The sequence below is a fragment of the Oncorhynchus keta genome, chromosome 10 (genome assembly GCF_023373465.1).
Source record: "Oncorhynchus keta strain PuntledgeMale-10-30-2019 chromosome 10, Oket_V2, whole genome shotgun sequence".
NCBI lineage: Eukaryota > Metazoa > Chordata > Actinopteri > Salmoniformes > Salmonidae > Oncorhynchus > Oncorhynchus keta.
Window position 1 is genome coordinate 23,404,118 of NC_068430.1, and position 17,718 is coordinate 23,421,835.

General features: G+C 43.0%; 1 protein-coding gene across 1 annotated transcript in view; it reads left to right on the forward strand.

The window, feature by feature from the left end:
- LOC118388406 (MAP kinase-activated protein kinase 2) overlaps nt 1–17,718 on the forward strand; it is a 41,434-nt gene that overhangs the window by 5,094 nt on the left and 18,622 nt on the right. The window contains exons 2-3 of the mRNA XM_035777453.2: nt 13,111–13,250; nt 14,883–14,947. Of these exons, the coding sequence (XP_035633346.1) occupies nt 13,111–13,250; nt 14,883–14,947 (205 nt within the window). The remainder of the gene's footprint in view (nt 1–13,110; nt 13,251–14,882; nt 14,948–17,718) is intronic.

Sequence of the window (17,718 nt, forward strand, 5' to 3'; positions counted from 1 at the left end):
CTGTGGGAACAATTGGAGTCAATATGGGCCCACATCCTTGTAGAACGCGTTCAACACATTGTAAAGTCTGTTGAATGAATTGAGGATGTTCTGAGGGGAAAAGGGGGTGCAACGCAACAGTCGGAAGGTGTTCCTAATGTTTTGTACACTTAGTGTACGTGTTAGGTTATTCTTTTTTAAATTCCTGGAGTTAGTGGTTCTTTACACTCCCTAGCTACTTACTCGTTTACTCTATTTTCTTCACTTTATTGGTTGAATAGAGACTTAGGGCTCTATTCAATCCATACGGTGGTAATTCAATGTTACAGCGTGATATCCATGTAAAGGCAATGTTCCCGAGTTAGTGGAGACTGCATTCACGGTAACTGCTGCATATGTCAGAAATTAACTTTACATTTATCACGCTGTCTTGAATAGAGCACTTATAAAGCGAAAGGTATGTTAGACAAACTGTTACTGAGATACACAGATCGATATCCAGACTGCCCTCAACCTTGAACAGTTTCTAAACTTCATCATTTACATCAACGTGTAAAGCTTTGATGTTGTACCAGTGTGTGTGAAAAGGTCTATGAATTGAAAATATGAGATTCTTTAATGGATATCAGGACACAAAGCTCTGTTAGGAAGGGGCTGGGTAGATTAAACCAGATTAAGCCTGTCTCACTGCCGGGGCCTCAGCAGAGAAGGGGCTGATTGGTTGAGAGGGGAATCAGGGACAGGTGTGCTCTTAGGGCCCATAGTGTCTGCAGAGGGCCCAGATGATGTCACCTCACATTAGAAATGAGTCCATTTGAGGATTAACTCACTCAACTTTGTGTGTCTTAAATCAAATTCGTTACAACAGGTTTAGACTTTACAGTGAAATGCTTACTTATGAGCCCTTTCCCAACAATGCAGAGATAAAAAGTATGAACAATTTGCTGGAAAATAATAAACACAATAAAATAACAATAACAAGGCTATAAAGGCACATAACGAGACACAAATGTTGACACAGGAGGCAGATGGTAAGCTCCGATATTTATTATAATAAAGGGAGTAGGAAAAGGCAGGTTGGCGACTGGTGAGAGTTTGTTAACCAGGTCAAAGTCCAAACAGTAGCAGAAGATAGGCAGTCTCGAGGTCAGGCCAGGCAGGGGTCAGAAACCAGATCCAAGTCCAAAACAGTACAAGGGGATAGGCAGGCTGGTAGTCAGAACAGGCAGAGTGGTCAGGCAGGCGGGTTCGGAGTCAGGACAGGCAAGGGTCGAAACCAGGAGGACTAGAAACAAACAGAGACTAGGAAAAATAGGAGCAAGGAAATACGCTGCTTGACTTGGCAAACAAGACGAACTCGCACAGAGAGACAGGAAACACAGGGATATATACATTGGGGATAACACGCGACACCTGGAGGGGGTGGAGACAATCACAAGGACAGGTGAACCAGATCAGGGTGTGACAAAGGCTATTGTTACGAACCGGCTCGTAGCCCATAACAAAGAGGAAGACAATGCGGAGATTAAACAAGCATATTCATTAAATAAAGTAAACTATATCCATTTAACAATGGTGTGTGTGAGTGAGTGGATGTGTTAATAGATGTTAATAATGAGGGGTTTTGAGAGGTGCCAAAACTAATTAACAAAAAGATGCCACAACCCAAATCCAAGTGTGTCTGCATGGAGAGAGTCTCCTCAATCTATGGGAGAAAGGTGTATTTATCCCCGGGACACACCCGAGCACAGGCGTGTCCAATTCTGCTGACGATGCTCCCTGCTCCGCCCACCGACATCCTATTAACCTCTCTAGGGTAAGTGGGATGCTAGCGTCCCACCTGGCCAACATCCAGTGAGATTGCAGAGCGCCAAATTCAAATACAGAAATACTAATTATAAAAATTCAGAAAACAAAACCTATTTTACATAGGTTTAAAGATTAACTTCATGTGAATCCAACCACGGTGTCAGATTTGAAAAATGCTTTAAATAATACCTTACGATTATTTGAGAACATAGCCCAACGGACAAATCATTACAAACCAGCCAAGTAGAAGAGTTACACAAGTCAGAAATAGAGATAAAATTAAAATAAAATTAATCCCTTACCTTTGATGATCTTCATATGTTTGCACTCAGAAGACATTTATTTACTCAATAAATGTTCCTTTTGTTCGAAAAAAGTCTCTTTATATCAAAAAACCTCCGTTTTGTTTGCGTGTTTTCTTCAGTAATCCACAGGCTCAAACGCAGTCAAAACAGGCAGACAAAAAAAAAATGCTAATTGTGTCCGTAAAGTTCATAGAAACATGTCAAACGATGTTTATATTCAATCCTCAGGTTGTTTTTAGCCTAAATAATCAACCGGACAATAACGTTGTCAATATAAAAGGTAAACAAGAAAGGCACACTCTCGGGATTGCGCATGAAAAAGCTCTGTGACACGGCAGGGTCCACTCATTCAGACTGGTCTTACTCCCTCATTTATCAGAATACAAGCCTAAAAGGCATAGAAACTGCAATTTGAGTCCTAAGTCAATGGATACTGTAATGGCATTGAACAGAAAACTACAAAACCCCCCTCAAAAATACTTCCTGAGTGGATTTTTCTCAGGGTTTCACCTGCCAAATCAGTTGTGTTATACACAGACACTATTTTAACAGTTTTGGAAACTTTAGAGTGTTTTCTATCCAAATCTACCAGTTATATGCATATCATATCCTCTGGGCCCGAGTAGCAGGCAGTTTAATTTGGGCATGCTTTTCATCCAAAATTCCTACCCTATAGAAGTTAAGGAAAACAAGAGCAAAGAGAAAATAATTTGTCAGACAGGGTGGGAGGCTCGTCACCCCCCCCATAAAACCTGGGACCACCAAGGACCCCGGAACGCCACACCATCCAAACATAAACAAACCAAATACAGGGAACAGGGAATACAAAGTAAACAGTGGCCAGTCACGTGGAGGACACGCATATGTCACAACACGCTGTATCTCTGAAGAAACTATAGAACCACTGACGGATGGAGATCAGCATCCCCAACGTCAATATCGTGTTCTATTAAGTTTGTAAGTGTAGGTGTATCAGGAAACAAAACTGGAAAACTCAGAATCAGATCGACCAACACGTCTCGCCAATCAGCAGGTAGATGAGCGAGAAGGCTATCCAAAATATCCAGTGACTCTGAATTGTTTATATCTACCCTGCAGTACGCAGTCATCGGGACATCCTCCTCACCATGCACAGACCTAGCATGACAAAAACAAGAACCCGACGATGTAACGGTACCGGCCAAAATAACAGGTTACCGTCCTCTGCAGACTCCCACTGTTCGGCCCCAGAGGAACGTGCGTAATAGGGTTTTAGCAGATTTATGTGGCACAGTTGGTGCGCTTTCCTTCATTCCGGAGTGGCAACGAGATCGTTTTGCTCAGTGCACTGGTGGCTTGAAAAGGTGAAGCAACAATTGGCAGCAGAGAAATAACCTGGTCACCTGGACTAAAGTGACACGGCTCAGCTCGCAGATCAAATATTCATTTCATCCTCACCTGTGAAGATGATAGCTTCTCTTTAGCCATCTCACCAGCGGCATACAGGCGTCACCGGTAATCACAAGATAACAGGGACTGAGTTGGCTTAGGAGACTTCCAGTCATCCTGGAGCACTGCTAGAATCCCGCGCACATTATGTCCGAACACTAAGTAATTTGGACTGAAACCTGTGCTCTCCTGTGAAACCTCCCTGACGTCTACCAGTAACCATGGCAACACCTCCATCTCCGTACAATAAGCTCTCAGCAAAGACTTAAGTGTTTGATGGAAACGTTCCAGCGCTCCTTGACTCTGCAAGTGATAGTTGCTAGCCAAATTGTATTTAATATGGAACTGTTGGAGAACCTGACCAAACAGATGAGAGGTGATATTAGAACCTTGGTCACTGAATAACCTTAGAGATTTCAAACAGCGAGAAAATGAGTCAAAGCTTTTAGCACAGACTTAGTTGTGATAGACCGGAGAGGATAGGCAGCAGGAAACTTAGTGGTCTGACACATCACAGTGAACAGGTAACTACTACCATTCTTAGATCAAGACAGAGGGCCAACAGTCAATAATCAGACAGTCAAAAGGCTAGCTGAGTACGGGAATAGGAAATAGCGGTACCGGCTTAATAGCTTGATTTGGTGAGATCGTTTATAAAGAAGTGCATTGGAGATGTTGTACCCACTATGACTATTAAAACCTACCCTATCCAGAAACTGTGGATGTGTGGCAGAATACGCGCAAAACTGAAAGCGCGATCCACCGCAATTAACCATATAAACAGTGTAGCTACAGTGCCTTGCGAAAGTATTCGGCCCCCTTGAACTTTGCGACCTTTTGCCACATTTCAAAAGAACTGAAAACTGCTGTTCACAAATGCTCTCCATCCTCACTGAGCTCGAGCTGTTTTGCAAGGAGGAATGGGAAAAAAATTCAGTCTCTCGATGTGCAAAACTGATAGAGACATACCCCAAGCGACTTACAGCTGTAATCGCAGCAAAAGGTGGCGCTACAAAGTATTAACTTAAGGGGGCTGAATAATTTTGCACGCCCAATTTTTCAGTTTTTGATTTGTTAAAAAAGTTTGAAATATCCAATAAATGTCGTTCCACTTCATGATTGTGTCCCACTTGTTGTTGATTCTTCACAACAAAATACAGTTTTATATCTTTATGTTTGAAGCCTGAAATGTGGCAAAAGGTCGCAAAGTTCAAGTTGGCTGAATACTTTCGCAAGGCACTGTATTCCCTCTGCAAGGCAATCAAACAAGCGAAATGCCAGTACAGGGACAAGGTTGAGCTGCAATTCAACGGCTCAGACACGAGACGTATGTGGCGGGCTCTACAGGAAATCACGGACTACAAAAAGAAATCCAGCCACGTCACGGACACCGACGTCACGCTTCCAGACAAACTAAACACCTTCTTTGCCCGCTTCGAGGATAATACAGTGCCACCGTCTTGGCCCGCTAACAAGGACTGTGCCGCCCTCCTTCTCCTTCTCCGTGGCTGATGTAAGTAAAACATTTAAACGTGTTAACCCTCGCAAGGCTACTGGCCCAGACAGCATCCCTAGCCGGGATCCTCAAAGCATGTGCAGACCAGCTGGCTAGTGTGTTTACAGACATATTCAATCTCTCCCTATCCCAGTCTGTTATTCCCACATGCTTTAAGATAGCTACCATTGTTCCTTTACCCAAGAAGCCAAAGATGAACTAAATGACTACCACCTCGTAGCACCCACTTCTGTCATCATGAAGTACTTTGAGAGACTAGTCAAGGATCATATCACCTCCACCTTACCGGCCAACCTAGACCCACTTGAATTTGCATACCGCCCCAGCAGGTCCACAGATGACGCAATCGCCATCACACTGCACACTGCCCTATCCCATCTGGACAAAAGGAATACCTATGTAAGAATGCTGTTCATTGACTACAGCTCAATATTCAACACCATAGTACCCTCCAAGCTCATCATCAAGCTGGAAGCCCTGGGTCTTAACCCCTCCCTTTGCAACTGGGTCCTGGACTTTCTGACAGGCCGCCCCCAGGTGGTGAAGGTAGGAAACAACATCTCCATTTCGCTGACCCTCAACACTGGGGCCCCACAAGGGTGCATGCTCAGCCCCTCCTGTACTCCCTGTTCACCCACGAATGCGTGGCCATGCACGCCTCCAACTCAATTATCAAGTTTGCAGACGACAACAGTAGTGGGCTTGATTACCAACAACGACGAGACGGCCTACAGGGAGGAGGTGAGGGTGTGTGGTGTCAGGAAAACAACCTCTCACTCAATGCCAACAAAACAAAGTAGATGATTGTGGACTTCAGGAAACAGCAGATGATGCACCCCCTCTATCCACATCAAAGGGACAGCAGTGGAGGAGGTGTAAAGTTTTAAGTTCCTCGGTGTACACATAACAGACAAACTGAAATGATCCACTCAACAGTGCCTCTTCAACCTCAGGAGGCTGAAGAAGTTTGGCTTGTCACCCAAAACCCTGACAAACTTTTACAGATGCATAATCGGAAGCATCCTGTCAGGCTGTATCACTGCAACACCCTCAACCGGTCTGCACAACGCATCACTGGGGGCAAATTACCTGCCCTCCATGACACCTACAGCACCCGATGTCACAGGAAGGCCAAAAAGATCATCAAGGACAACAACCACCCGAGCCACTGCCTGTTCAGACCGCTACCATCCAGAAGGCGGGGTCAGTACAGGTGCATCAAAGCTGGGACTGAGAGACTGAAAAACAGCTTCTATCTCAAGGCCATCAGGCTGCTAAATAGCCATCACTAACTCAGAGAGGCTGTTGCCTACATTGAGACCCAATCAATGGCCACTTTAATAAATGGATCACTTGTCACTCTAAATAATGCCACTTTAATAATGTTTACATATCTTACATTACTCATATCACATGTATAAACTGTATTTTATACCGACTATCTGGCTCCGGAGGGGATGGCTGCCGTTTCACTGGCCCCTAACCAACTTTGCTATTTTTAATTTTTTTTGTAACTCATTTTGTATCTAATGTCGTTGCTACCATCTCTTATGACCGAAAAGAGCTTCTGGACATCAGAACAGCGATTAATCACCTCGAACTGGACGAAGATTATCTTTAATGAGTCTGACATGAAGGATATACTGCTTCCCGGAGACCAGGCCCTCATCCCGTCATTCGCATGAAGAAAAGACAGAAATACATGGGGTGGAGGTCTGGGTGCCTTGCGAGAATTTGTCGGTGAGTGAGTAAACCACCACTACCCTCGGTAATTACGCATTGTATCCCGCTGCCATAGAACCCCCCCCAGCACGCTGGCAGATTCCCCCAAGCCACAGATGTGCCCCCGAGACAACTGCTCAATCCACTGACACCACACAAAAATAACAAAACAAAATAACCATGCCCAACGTATTCCAAAGTGGAACATGTCGCTAAGCCTAACAGGGGAAAAGAAAGGCTATAGCGCCGGGTAGCAAATAGCACTAACCTACTAACCTACCCAAATCTCCCACTGAGGTAAACAGCAGATTGTACTCACCTCCTCGGACCGATGTCCCAACAGCAAGTAGGGCAAGAGTTTCCAGCCTGGGAAAGGGCCTGGAAAATAACTCATGTTACTCTCTCCAACGCAGCACACAACCAACTATCCACCGCAGTGGCAAGTTTACCAAACAAACAGCAACCAAAACTAAGGACCAAACAGCACACCTCAAAAAAACGAACAAAAGATGCAAACAAATCACCTAAAGAGTTTAACACTAACTCCACATTTCTCCCAAACTAAATACACTTACCAGTTAGCTTAATAACGCTAGTTTTAGGCCTACTGGCATATTTATTCATGCAACGCACCTGTTTGATGATGTCACTGATACGTCTGGAGTGCAATAAAGATTGTGTCATCTGTGGATCTGTTGTGACTGTTTGCAAATTGGAGTGGCTCCCGGGTGTGGGATGATGGTGTTGATGTGAGCCATGACCAGCCTTTCAAAGCATTTCATGACTACAGATGTGAGTGCTACAGGGCGATAGTCATTTAGACAGGTTACCTTGGCATTCTTGGGCACAGGGACTGTGCCAACAGGGATTATGGTATAGTATGCTTGAAACATGTAGGTATTACAGACTGGATCAAGGAGAGGTTGAAAATGTACTAAAGTTTCCAACGTTGCCATTTATATTTTAGTCATTTAGCAGACACTTATCCAGAGCGACTTACATTTACTCAAATTAGGAATTAGTCACAGGGAATTTCTTCACTATACAGGAAGTTAAGGGCATGAGGACCCATAGAACACAATAAGGTAAGGTCGAAAATGTACAGGTTAGGGTAATGTAATCATTTCATGTAGCAGCATTTGAAAATAAACAACGTTTGTCGTTAAGGGTAGACCAAGACGCAGCGTGATTTGAGTTCATCATATTTTATTAAAATGTGAACCAGCAAAATAAATAGAATGAACGAAAAGCTTCATTGTGCAAAAATACATGCAACCAAACAAAGACAAGATCCCACAACTGAAGGTGGGAAAACAGGCTGCCTAAGTATGATCCCCAATCAGAGACAATGAGAGACAGCTGCCTCTGATTGGGAACCATAGTAGGCCAACAAAGAAAAAGAAAACATAGATATACAAAAACTAGAGTACCCACCCTAGTCACACCCTGACCTAACCAAAATATAGAGAATAAACAGATCTCTAAGGTCAGGGCGTGACACCAGTGCCATTGCTGATATTATTCTACAGGATAGCATTGAAAACGTGACCAGAGATCGGGAAGTAGAGTGCCTGTAGATAATTTGAAAAACGTTTAAATTAAAACAATAACAGTAAAATAGTTATGCTATGTGTTTGCTGAGTAGTTAGCTGAAATTCACTACGTTTGTGTTTATTTTCCAAGTTTGATGGCAAACTTTGTGTACTGCTAACATTCACTTCCTGTCATTTTTCCTCATATTGCTAGTCCCATTGTTTAGAATTCTTCCGCATTTATGCAAAGACTTATGGGATATCAGAATCCTCTTGTCCTAACCTGTGTATTTTCGACCTAGCAATAAGGTATCCAAGATTCACTCTCACATGCTCTCCAGGTACTGAACAGGAGTACGGACCACTCTTTTAGAGATACTGTGGGTTGTGAAGAATAACAGACATCAGTTAAAGAGGCCAACGGAAGTCCTTCGCTTCCACTTTCAACATACCCTGCAACAAGAAGGGAAGGACTTCCTCTTTATGGAGACTGTCACTATAGGCATGGGTATAAAAATACACTTACACACTCATTAATGATAAAGAAGTAACACCTAAGCACATGTATACTCTAAACCAGCCAAACTCAACTGGCGGATTGCGGTCCGAGTCCGGACCCAGAGAAGGATCAATCCAGACCGGACATCATCTCATTTTGTTATATAAAAGTCAATACATTATTTTTAGAAAGCTTTAAAATCAACCGGGCACAGCAGCCTCTTTAGCACTGTCTCTCTCAAAGCAACAGCCGCCTGTTGCTAGTGCCCTGTCTAATCCAATCCCATGGTTATATGCAAATACAAAGGGCCACGTCTTACCCAATCACATTAATCCAAATATCCTCCGCGGAACCTTGGGACAAGCAGGCAGAATGAAACAGAAAGATTTGACAGTGGTTCAACTGTAAATATCACAGCTAGAAGGAGCTTAGTCACGAGTATTTTTGCTAATATGGCTTGTAACATTTTTTTTGTTGCACAAAACCAATGTACCTGATATGCAGTGAGTCCGTGGCTCTCGTGAAGTGTGCCAATGTTAAGCACTATTATGACACCAGGCGTAGTAAATTCGATCAGACGTATCCCCTAAACACAGAGATGAGAACAAACCAGATTACCCCAACTCAAATCCCAATATGAAAGGTCCACCAAAGTCCTTGTCAATTTCCTTACAGCCCAACAACATGCAATGGAGGGTTCACTGAGGATAGCTTGGGTTTTGTGAAAACACAAAAATACTTTTTCAGACGCTGAGATGATGAAAGGATGCATGTTTGAAGTTGCTGACATCTTGCTTGAAGGTAAACAAAAAGATGAGCTCAGGGAAAATCTCAAACAGATCCCACGGTCAGATTCCACAGTAATGAGGAGAACTGAAATAATAATACAACTTGATGAGGCCATTCAGAATGCAGCATGCATCTCATTATCTGTGGATGAATCAACAGATAACACTGATAATGCCTAGCTTCTGGTGTTCTGCAGATTTTATAACGAAACAAAGAAGCTGTTGGGCTGCTGCCAATGACTGGAACGAATTGCAAAAATCACTGAAGCTGGAGACTCATATCTCCCTCACTAACTTTAAGCTGTCAGAGCAGCTCACAGATCACTGCATATGTACACAGCCCATCTGTCATAGCCCATCCAACTATCTCATCCCCATATTGTTATTATTTTACTTTTTTGCTCCTTTGCACCCCAGTATCTCTACTTGCACATTTTCTGCACATCTTCTCCAGTGTTTAATTGCTAAATTGTAATTACTTTGCCACTACGGCCTATTTATTGCCTTACCTCCCTAATCTTACCTCATTTGCACACACTGTATATAGACTTTTTATATTGTATTATTGACTGCTTGTTTATTCCACGTGTAACTCTGTGTTGTTGTTTGTGTCGCACTGCTTTGCTTTATCTTGGCCAGGTCGCAGTTGTAAATGAGAACTTGTTCTCAACTGGCCCATCTGGTTAAACAAAGGTGGGAAAAAAATATTATAATACAGAAGCACACACACGGGGAGAGGATATCCATGAGGCCATCAAAGGGATGCTGACAAAAAGGGGGATAGATCTGAAGTCAGAGGTCTCCATCAGCATAGATGGAGCTCCTGCCATGATAGGAAGAGGGAGGGGACTGGTTGCACATTTGAAAGAAGACCACTGTCACGCCCTGACCTTAGAGAGACGTTTTATTTCTCTATTTGGTTAGGTCAGGGTGTGATTTGGGTGGGCATTCTATGTTTTCTATTTCTTTGTTTTTGGCCAAGTGTGGTTCCCAATCAGAGGCAGCTGTCTATCGTTGTCTCTGATTGGGAATCATACTTAGGCAGCCTTTTTCCCACCTAATGTTGTGGGTAATTGTGTATTTTCTGTGTGTGTTTGTGTGCGCCACGGTTGTGTCACGTTTGTTTCTGTTTACCTGTTCTTTTTGTGAAGGTTTCACTACGATTAAAATAAATGTGGAATTACATGCACGCTGCGCCTTGGCTCATCCATGACAAGGAGTTTGAAGACAGTGAACGTGACATCATATCACGGCATCATCCATCAATCTGTCCTGTGTGCTATTCTGGGAAAATAGTATTCTGAGGTCATGACAACATTGATGAAACTGATAAACGTTTTGAGTGCCACATCATCCCTACAACACCGCCTGCTACGGGGCATCCTGACAGAGGCCAATGGCAGTTTTGATGACTTACTACTGCACGACAATGTCAGATGGCTCAGCAAAGGCAGGGTTTGGGAATGCTTTTGGGCCATTCAGGAGGAAATCAAAGCCTTCTTATCACAGCAAAAGAGTGACAAGACAACTCAGTTTTCTCTGTTTTTGGAAGATGAGGAGAAGATGGAAGCAGTTGCATTTTTGACAGACATTACATCACACCTTAATCAACTGAATGTTAATCTGCAGGGACGGTTCAACACAGTGCGTGATATGATAACAGCAGTCCGGGCTTTCCAGAAGAATTTGGAGCTTTTCAAGAAGGATCTCCTGGGAGAACCTGTCCACTTTCCCAATCTTCTGGTGCAAACACAGGGAGACAAAGATGTTCTCAACCATGTTGATTTCATCCAGAAGCTGATGGATAACTTCAAGGCTCACTTTGATGACTTCACTGTTGAGAGAGAACTGTTGGTGCTCATCCAGAACCCCTTCTTGGTCACATGTGTGGCAAAGTTGTCAGAAGAAGCAAAACAGATCTTCAGATGGGTAGATGTTGCATCACTACAAATGGAGTTGATTGAGCTGCAAGAAAATGTGTCTTTGAAGGAGCAGGCTGGTGATTGTAACCCTGTCACTTTCTGGGGAAAGATGGTGCCTGCAGCTGATGTCCCTGTTCTCAAGAAACTGGCACTATACATCCTGACCATGTTTGGCTCCACATACAGCTGGGAATCAGCCTTCTCCACAATTAACTTTATTACAAACAAATACCACACCAGGCTCACCAATGAACACCTGCTCGAGTGTCTCGGAGTTGCTCTCACACTTTTGTGCCAAAGTTCAAAGCATTGGCAGGAGACAGAAAGTGTAATTTCTCTCATTAATGCAGGGCAAGACCCAGAGTGACTTATACATGAACATTGCATGGCCCACAGTGACCTTCTGTGCATTCAGATGATTATTTTTGTTGAATTATCCTTTGTTCTCTTAAAATAAATACATTAGTTTTTATTCAAGGCCCAATGGTTCACAGTGCACTTTTTGCATAGACAATTATGCAACCACTTTTGTTTTTCAGCAATGTTGTAATTCATTCAAATTCTTAGTCTCATTTCATGTGTTTAATGTACATTTTATATAACAACATGTTTCCAAAGTCGTAGACGACTATGTTTGTTACTACGCTGTACCACAGCGCCGATAAAGGACAATATCCAACCAGACCTTTGTCACCTCTTGTGTCACTGGACCTTTTCAAGTAGTAGTTGAGTACTTCTGCTCTAAACACACACATAAAAACACACTAATTCACAATATAAATATGCATCTACCCTAAAACGAAGGATCATTTTTATTATTTTGTGTGAAATGTATATAAAACCTAGTTCCTGCTTCCTCTAGTAACATTGTAAATCTTCAAAAAGGGTTGATGACTGTTTTGGTTGAAGTTTTAACGGTGTATTTTATTGACTGCTCTTAACAACACGTGCGTAACTTGGCCACTCATAGGCCATTCGGTTTGGATGGATGATGCCATGAGGATATGATGAGATCTTGTCTCTTAGGACCAAATCCAAACTTTTGTCCACTTTACCTGTGTTAAAAAATGCATTAGTTGTTCATTGAGGGAGACAGGTTGCCGATTATGACTTCTGTTATCGAATGAGACCTTTAAGTCCGTTTATAGCCAGTCATTCTAAAACCACAGCTTAGATGAAACTCCGTCTCCATCCGCATCCGTACAGTAGTTTCCACATTTCTCACCATCCACGTTATCATATAATTGAATCTGTAAAAAGTGTGTTAGAGATTGTGTAAGGTTGTGGTAAAGGATGAGTGGTAGCCAGACTGGCTGTGTTGTGTTCTGTTCTCAGCTGGCTGGTCTTGTATCCAGCTGGAGCCCACTCTGTCACTGTCAGCACCCAAAAATATCCTCTGATGGAAGACAGGTGCTATGTCAAGGCCTGCTGTGTGTGTGTGCATGCGTATTTGTGCGTATGTGTGTGTCTGCGCATGTGTTATGTCTATTTCAAGTCAAGGTTTGTGTTTAAGTCATTGCACACACAGGCCCTCTAACATGTATGGTAGGGAACCGAAAGAGGGAAAAAATACAATTCCTACCCCACCTCTTCCTGTTTCTCTCTCTCAGATCCTCTATGACAGTCCCAAGGCGAGGCGGGAGGTTGAGCTACACTGGCGGGTGTCGGGGGGGCCATACATCGTTCGCATTCTCAGTCTGTATGAGAACATGCATCATGGGAAGAAGTGCCTGCTCATCATCATGGAATGGTAGGATCCTGCACTGTCAGCTCTTTTACCCAGAATCCTCTGCTCTCTGTGGGAATACAAGTTGTTGTTCTGTGCTCAGAGCCACTAGCCATAAACTATTGACATAGTGCCAATCCCTCATAGCTTCTCTTTGACACCATTAGGCTTGATGGAAAGCTCACTCACTTGGCCTTGGTGTGTCTATGCAGGCCAAGTATGTGGCAGGCCTGTGCCATGGCTGGGGCTCCACCTGTGCCTCACAAAAAATTGACATACTTGATATACTGTAGTATTCTCTCATCCTCTGGTCAATAAACCAGTCAAGTGCCAAGGAAATAAAGAACATATGGTATGTGGAAGTTTAAACATGACATAGGCAACATAAACCTTGTGTTTAGATGCTGACAATTATTTCCCTTGAGGTGCATTTTCAGAGACATGGAAGTATAGTGCACTGACCAGTCGTAGACAGGGAGCCTGATGGTTCAGAGCTGAGTTAAGGGTGTGTTCTCTGTAAAGTAATTTCTCTTTGTGGTCAGCTCTTTCCTGTCTCAGAGAGGGTCAGAGGAGAGCACCAGCTCAGCTAGCGTAATGAAGGAGAATTGTCAGTAACTGAGTTGGACATAGATGTTGGATTTGGACTTGGATCTTTCTCTTACTCACTTCCTCCATACTCACTCTTTCTATCTCTCACATATACACACACACACACACACACACTCAAAAGATCATACAGTGAGTGTACAAAACATTAGGAACACCTGCTCTTCCCACAACAGACTGACCAGGTGAATCCATGTGAAAGCTATGATCCATTATTAAGCTATGATCCACTTCAATCAGTGTAGATGAAGGTGAGGAGACAAGTTAAATAAGGATGTTTAATCCTTGAGACAATTGAGACATGGATTGTGTATGTCTGCCATTCAAAGGGTGATTGGGCAAGAAAAAAGATTTAAGTGCTTTTGATAGTAGGTGCCAGACGCACTGGTTTGATTGTGCCAAGAACTGCAACGCTGCTGGGCTTTTCACGCTCAACAGTTTCCCGTGTGTATCAAGAATGGTCCATCACCCAAATTACATCCAGTCAACTTGACACAACAGTGGGAAGATTTGGAGTCAACCTGGGCCTGTATCCCTTTGTAACGCTTTTGACACCTTGTTGAGTCCCTGCCCCGACAAATTGAGGCTGTTCTGAGGGCAAAAGGGAGTGCAACTGAATACTAGTACGGTGTTCCTGGTGTTTTGTACACTCAGTGTATAAACAATGCTTTCCACATAACAGAGAGTGATTAGCAGTGTTTTTCTAAAGACAGAGATCTTGAAGGAGGGTAGAGGAGTTACAGTGTATATGGAATTTTGAATGTCAGTGTGTGTTTGTGTATAATGACAAAATGGGAAGACAGAGGGGGAGATGAAGTGCATTGCATACTGTTCTGTTCCCAGTCAAACGTTGTCCCACTAACATCGCGCTCATCAAGACTGTTTCTAAATGGTACCCCTTTTCAATGTAATATTTTAAGGCCTTTTATTGACGTAGCAGAGATTATCTTGTCTAGACATTTATAATGTGGGAGAGTGATAAGCAGTGTTGTTTTTAGAACATGACAGCATCTCAATATTATCTCAATGTGTGTGTTTCTCTGGTTCCAGTATGCAAGGTGGAGAACTGTTCAGCCGGATCCAGGCCAGAGGGGACCAGGCTTTCACTGAGAGAGGTGAGGGGGCTCAGAAGGGAGGGAGCCAGGGAAGGAGGACTGGGCTACATGTTTCTGGGAATGGATGTACTACAGTGCCTTCCAAAAGTATTCATGCCCCTTGGTGTTTTTTCCCATTTTGTTGCATTACAACCTGTAATTTAAATAGATTTTTATTTGGATTTCATATAATGGACATACACAAAATAGTCCAAATTGGTGAAGTGAAATTTAAAAAATAACTTGTTTCAAAACATAAAAAACAGGAAAGTGGTGCGTACATATGTATTCACCCCCTTTGCTATGAAGCCCCCAAATAAGATCTGGTGCAACCAATTACCTTCAGAAGTCACATAATTAGTTAAATAAAGTCCACCTGTCTGTAATCTAAGTGTCACATGATCTGTCACATGATCTCAGTATATATGCACCTGTTCTGAAAGGCCCCAGAGTCTGCAACACCATTAAGCAAACGGCACCATGAAGACCAAGGAACTCTCCAAACAGGTCAGGAACAAAGTTGTGGAGAAGTACAGATCAGGGTTGGGTTATAAAAAATATCAGAAACTTTGAACATCCCACGGAGCACCATTAAATCCATTATTAAAAAATTGAAAGAATATGACACCACAACAAATCTGCCAAGAGAGGGCCGCCCACCAAAACTCATGGACCTGGCAAGGAGGCCATTAATCAGAGAGGCAACAAAGAGACCAAAGATAAACCTGAAGGAGCTGCAAAGCTCCACAGTGGAGATTGGAGTATCTGTCCGTAGGACTACATTAAACCGTATACTCCACAGAGCTGGGATTTACAGAAGAGTGGCCAGAAAAAGCCATTGCTTAAAGAAAAAAATAAGCAAACACGTTGTGGGAGACTCCCCAAACATGTGGAAGAAAGTACTCTGGTCAGATGAGACTAAAATTGAGCTTTTTGGCCATCAAGGAAATGATATGTATGGCGTAAACCCAACACCTCTGATCACCCCGAGAACAACATCGCCACAGTGAAGCATGGTGGGGTAACATCATGCTGTGGGGATGTTATTCATCGGCAGGGACTTAGAAATTGGTCAGAATGGAAGAAATGATGGATGACGCTAAATACAGGGAAATTCTTGAGGGAAACCTGTTTCAGTCTTCCAGAGATTTGAGACTGGGACGGAGGTTCACCTTCCAGCAGGACAATGACCCTAAGCATACTGCTAACACTCGAGTGGTTTAAGGGGAAACATTTAAATGTCTTGGAATAGCCTTGTCAAAGCCCAGACCTCAACCAATTGAGTATCTGTGGTATGACTTAAAGGTTGCTGTACACCAGCGGAACCCATCCAACTTGAAGGAGCTAGGGGCAGTTTTGCCTTGAAGAATGGGCAAAAATCCCAGTGGCTAGATGTGCCAAGCCTACATAACTCAAGATACTTGCAGCTGTAAGTGCTGCAAAAGGTGGCTCTACAAAGTATTAACTTTGGGGGGTGAATAGTTATACACGTTCAAGTTTTCATTTTTTTTTTTGTCTTATTTCTTGTTTGTTTCCTTAAAGTGGTAGGAATGTTGTGTAAATCAAATGATACAACCCCCCCAAAAATGTATTTTAATTCCAGGTTGTAAAGCAAAAAAATAGGAAAAATGCCAAGGGGATGAATACTTTTGCAAGCTACTGTATGTGTGACCCCTCTTTCTTCAGGCAGCTTTGTTCTGACACACACACACACACACACACACACACACACACACACACACACACAGTTGAAGTCGGAAGTTTACATACACCTTAGCCAAATACATTTAAATTCAGTTTTTCACAATTTTAAGGATGTGAAATATCAGAATAATAGTAGAGAGAATGATTTATTTCAGCTTTTATTTCTTTCATCACATTCCCAGTGGGTCAGAAGTTTACATACACTCAATTAGTATTTGGTAGCATTGCCTTTAAATTGTTTAACTTGGGGCAAACGTTTCAGGTAGCCTTCCACAAGCTTCCCACAATAAGTTGGGTGAATTTTGGCCCATTCCTCCTGACAGAGCTGGTGTAACTGAGTCAGGTTTGTAGACCTCCTTGCTCGCACACGCTTTTTCAGTTCTGCCCACAAATGTTCTATAGGATTGAGGTCAGGGGTTTGTGATGGCCACTCCAATACCTTGACTTTGTTGTCCTTAAGCCATTTTGCCACAACTTTGGAAGTATGCTTGGGGAAGACCCATTTGCGACCAAGCTTTGACTTCCTGACTGATGTCTTGAGATGTTGCTTCAATATATCCACATAATTTTCTTTCCTCATGATGCCATCTATTTTGTGAAGTGCACCAGTCCCTCCTGCAGCAAAGAACCCCCACAGCATGATGCTGCCACCCCCCCGTGCTTCACGGTTGGGAGGGTGTTCTTCGACTTGCAAGCTTCCCCCTTTTTCCTCCAAACATAACAATGGTCATTATGGCCAAACAGTTCTACATTTGTTTCATCAGACCAGAGGACATTTCTCCAAAAAGTATGAACTTTGTCCCCATGTGCAGTTGCAAACCGTAGTCTGGCTTTTTTATGGCTGTTTTTCAGCAGTGGCTTCTTCCCTGCTGAGCGGCCTTTCAGGTTATGTCAATATAGGACTTGTTTTACTGTGGATATAGATACTTTTGTAACTGTTTCCTCCAGCATCTTCACAAGGTCTTTTGCTGTTGTTCTGGGATTGATTTGCACTTCTCGCACCAAAGTATGTTCATCTCTAGGAGACAGAACGCGTCTCCTTCCTGAGTGGTATGACGGCTGCGTGGTCCCACGGTGTTTATTCTTGC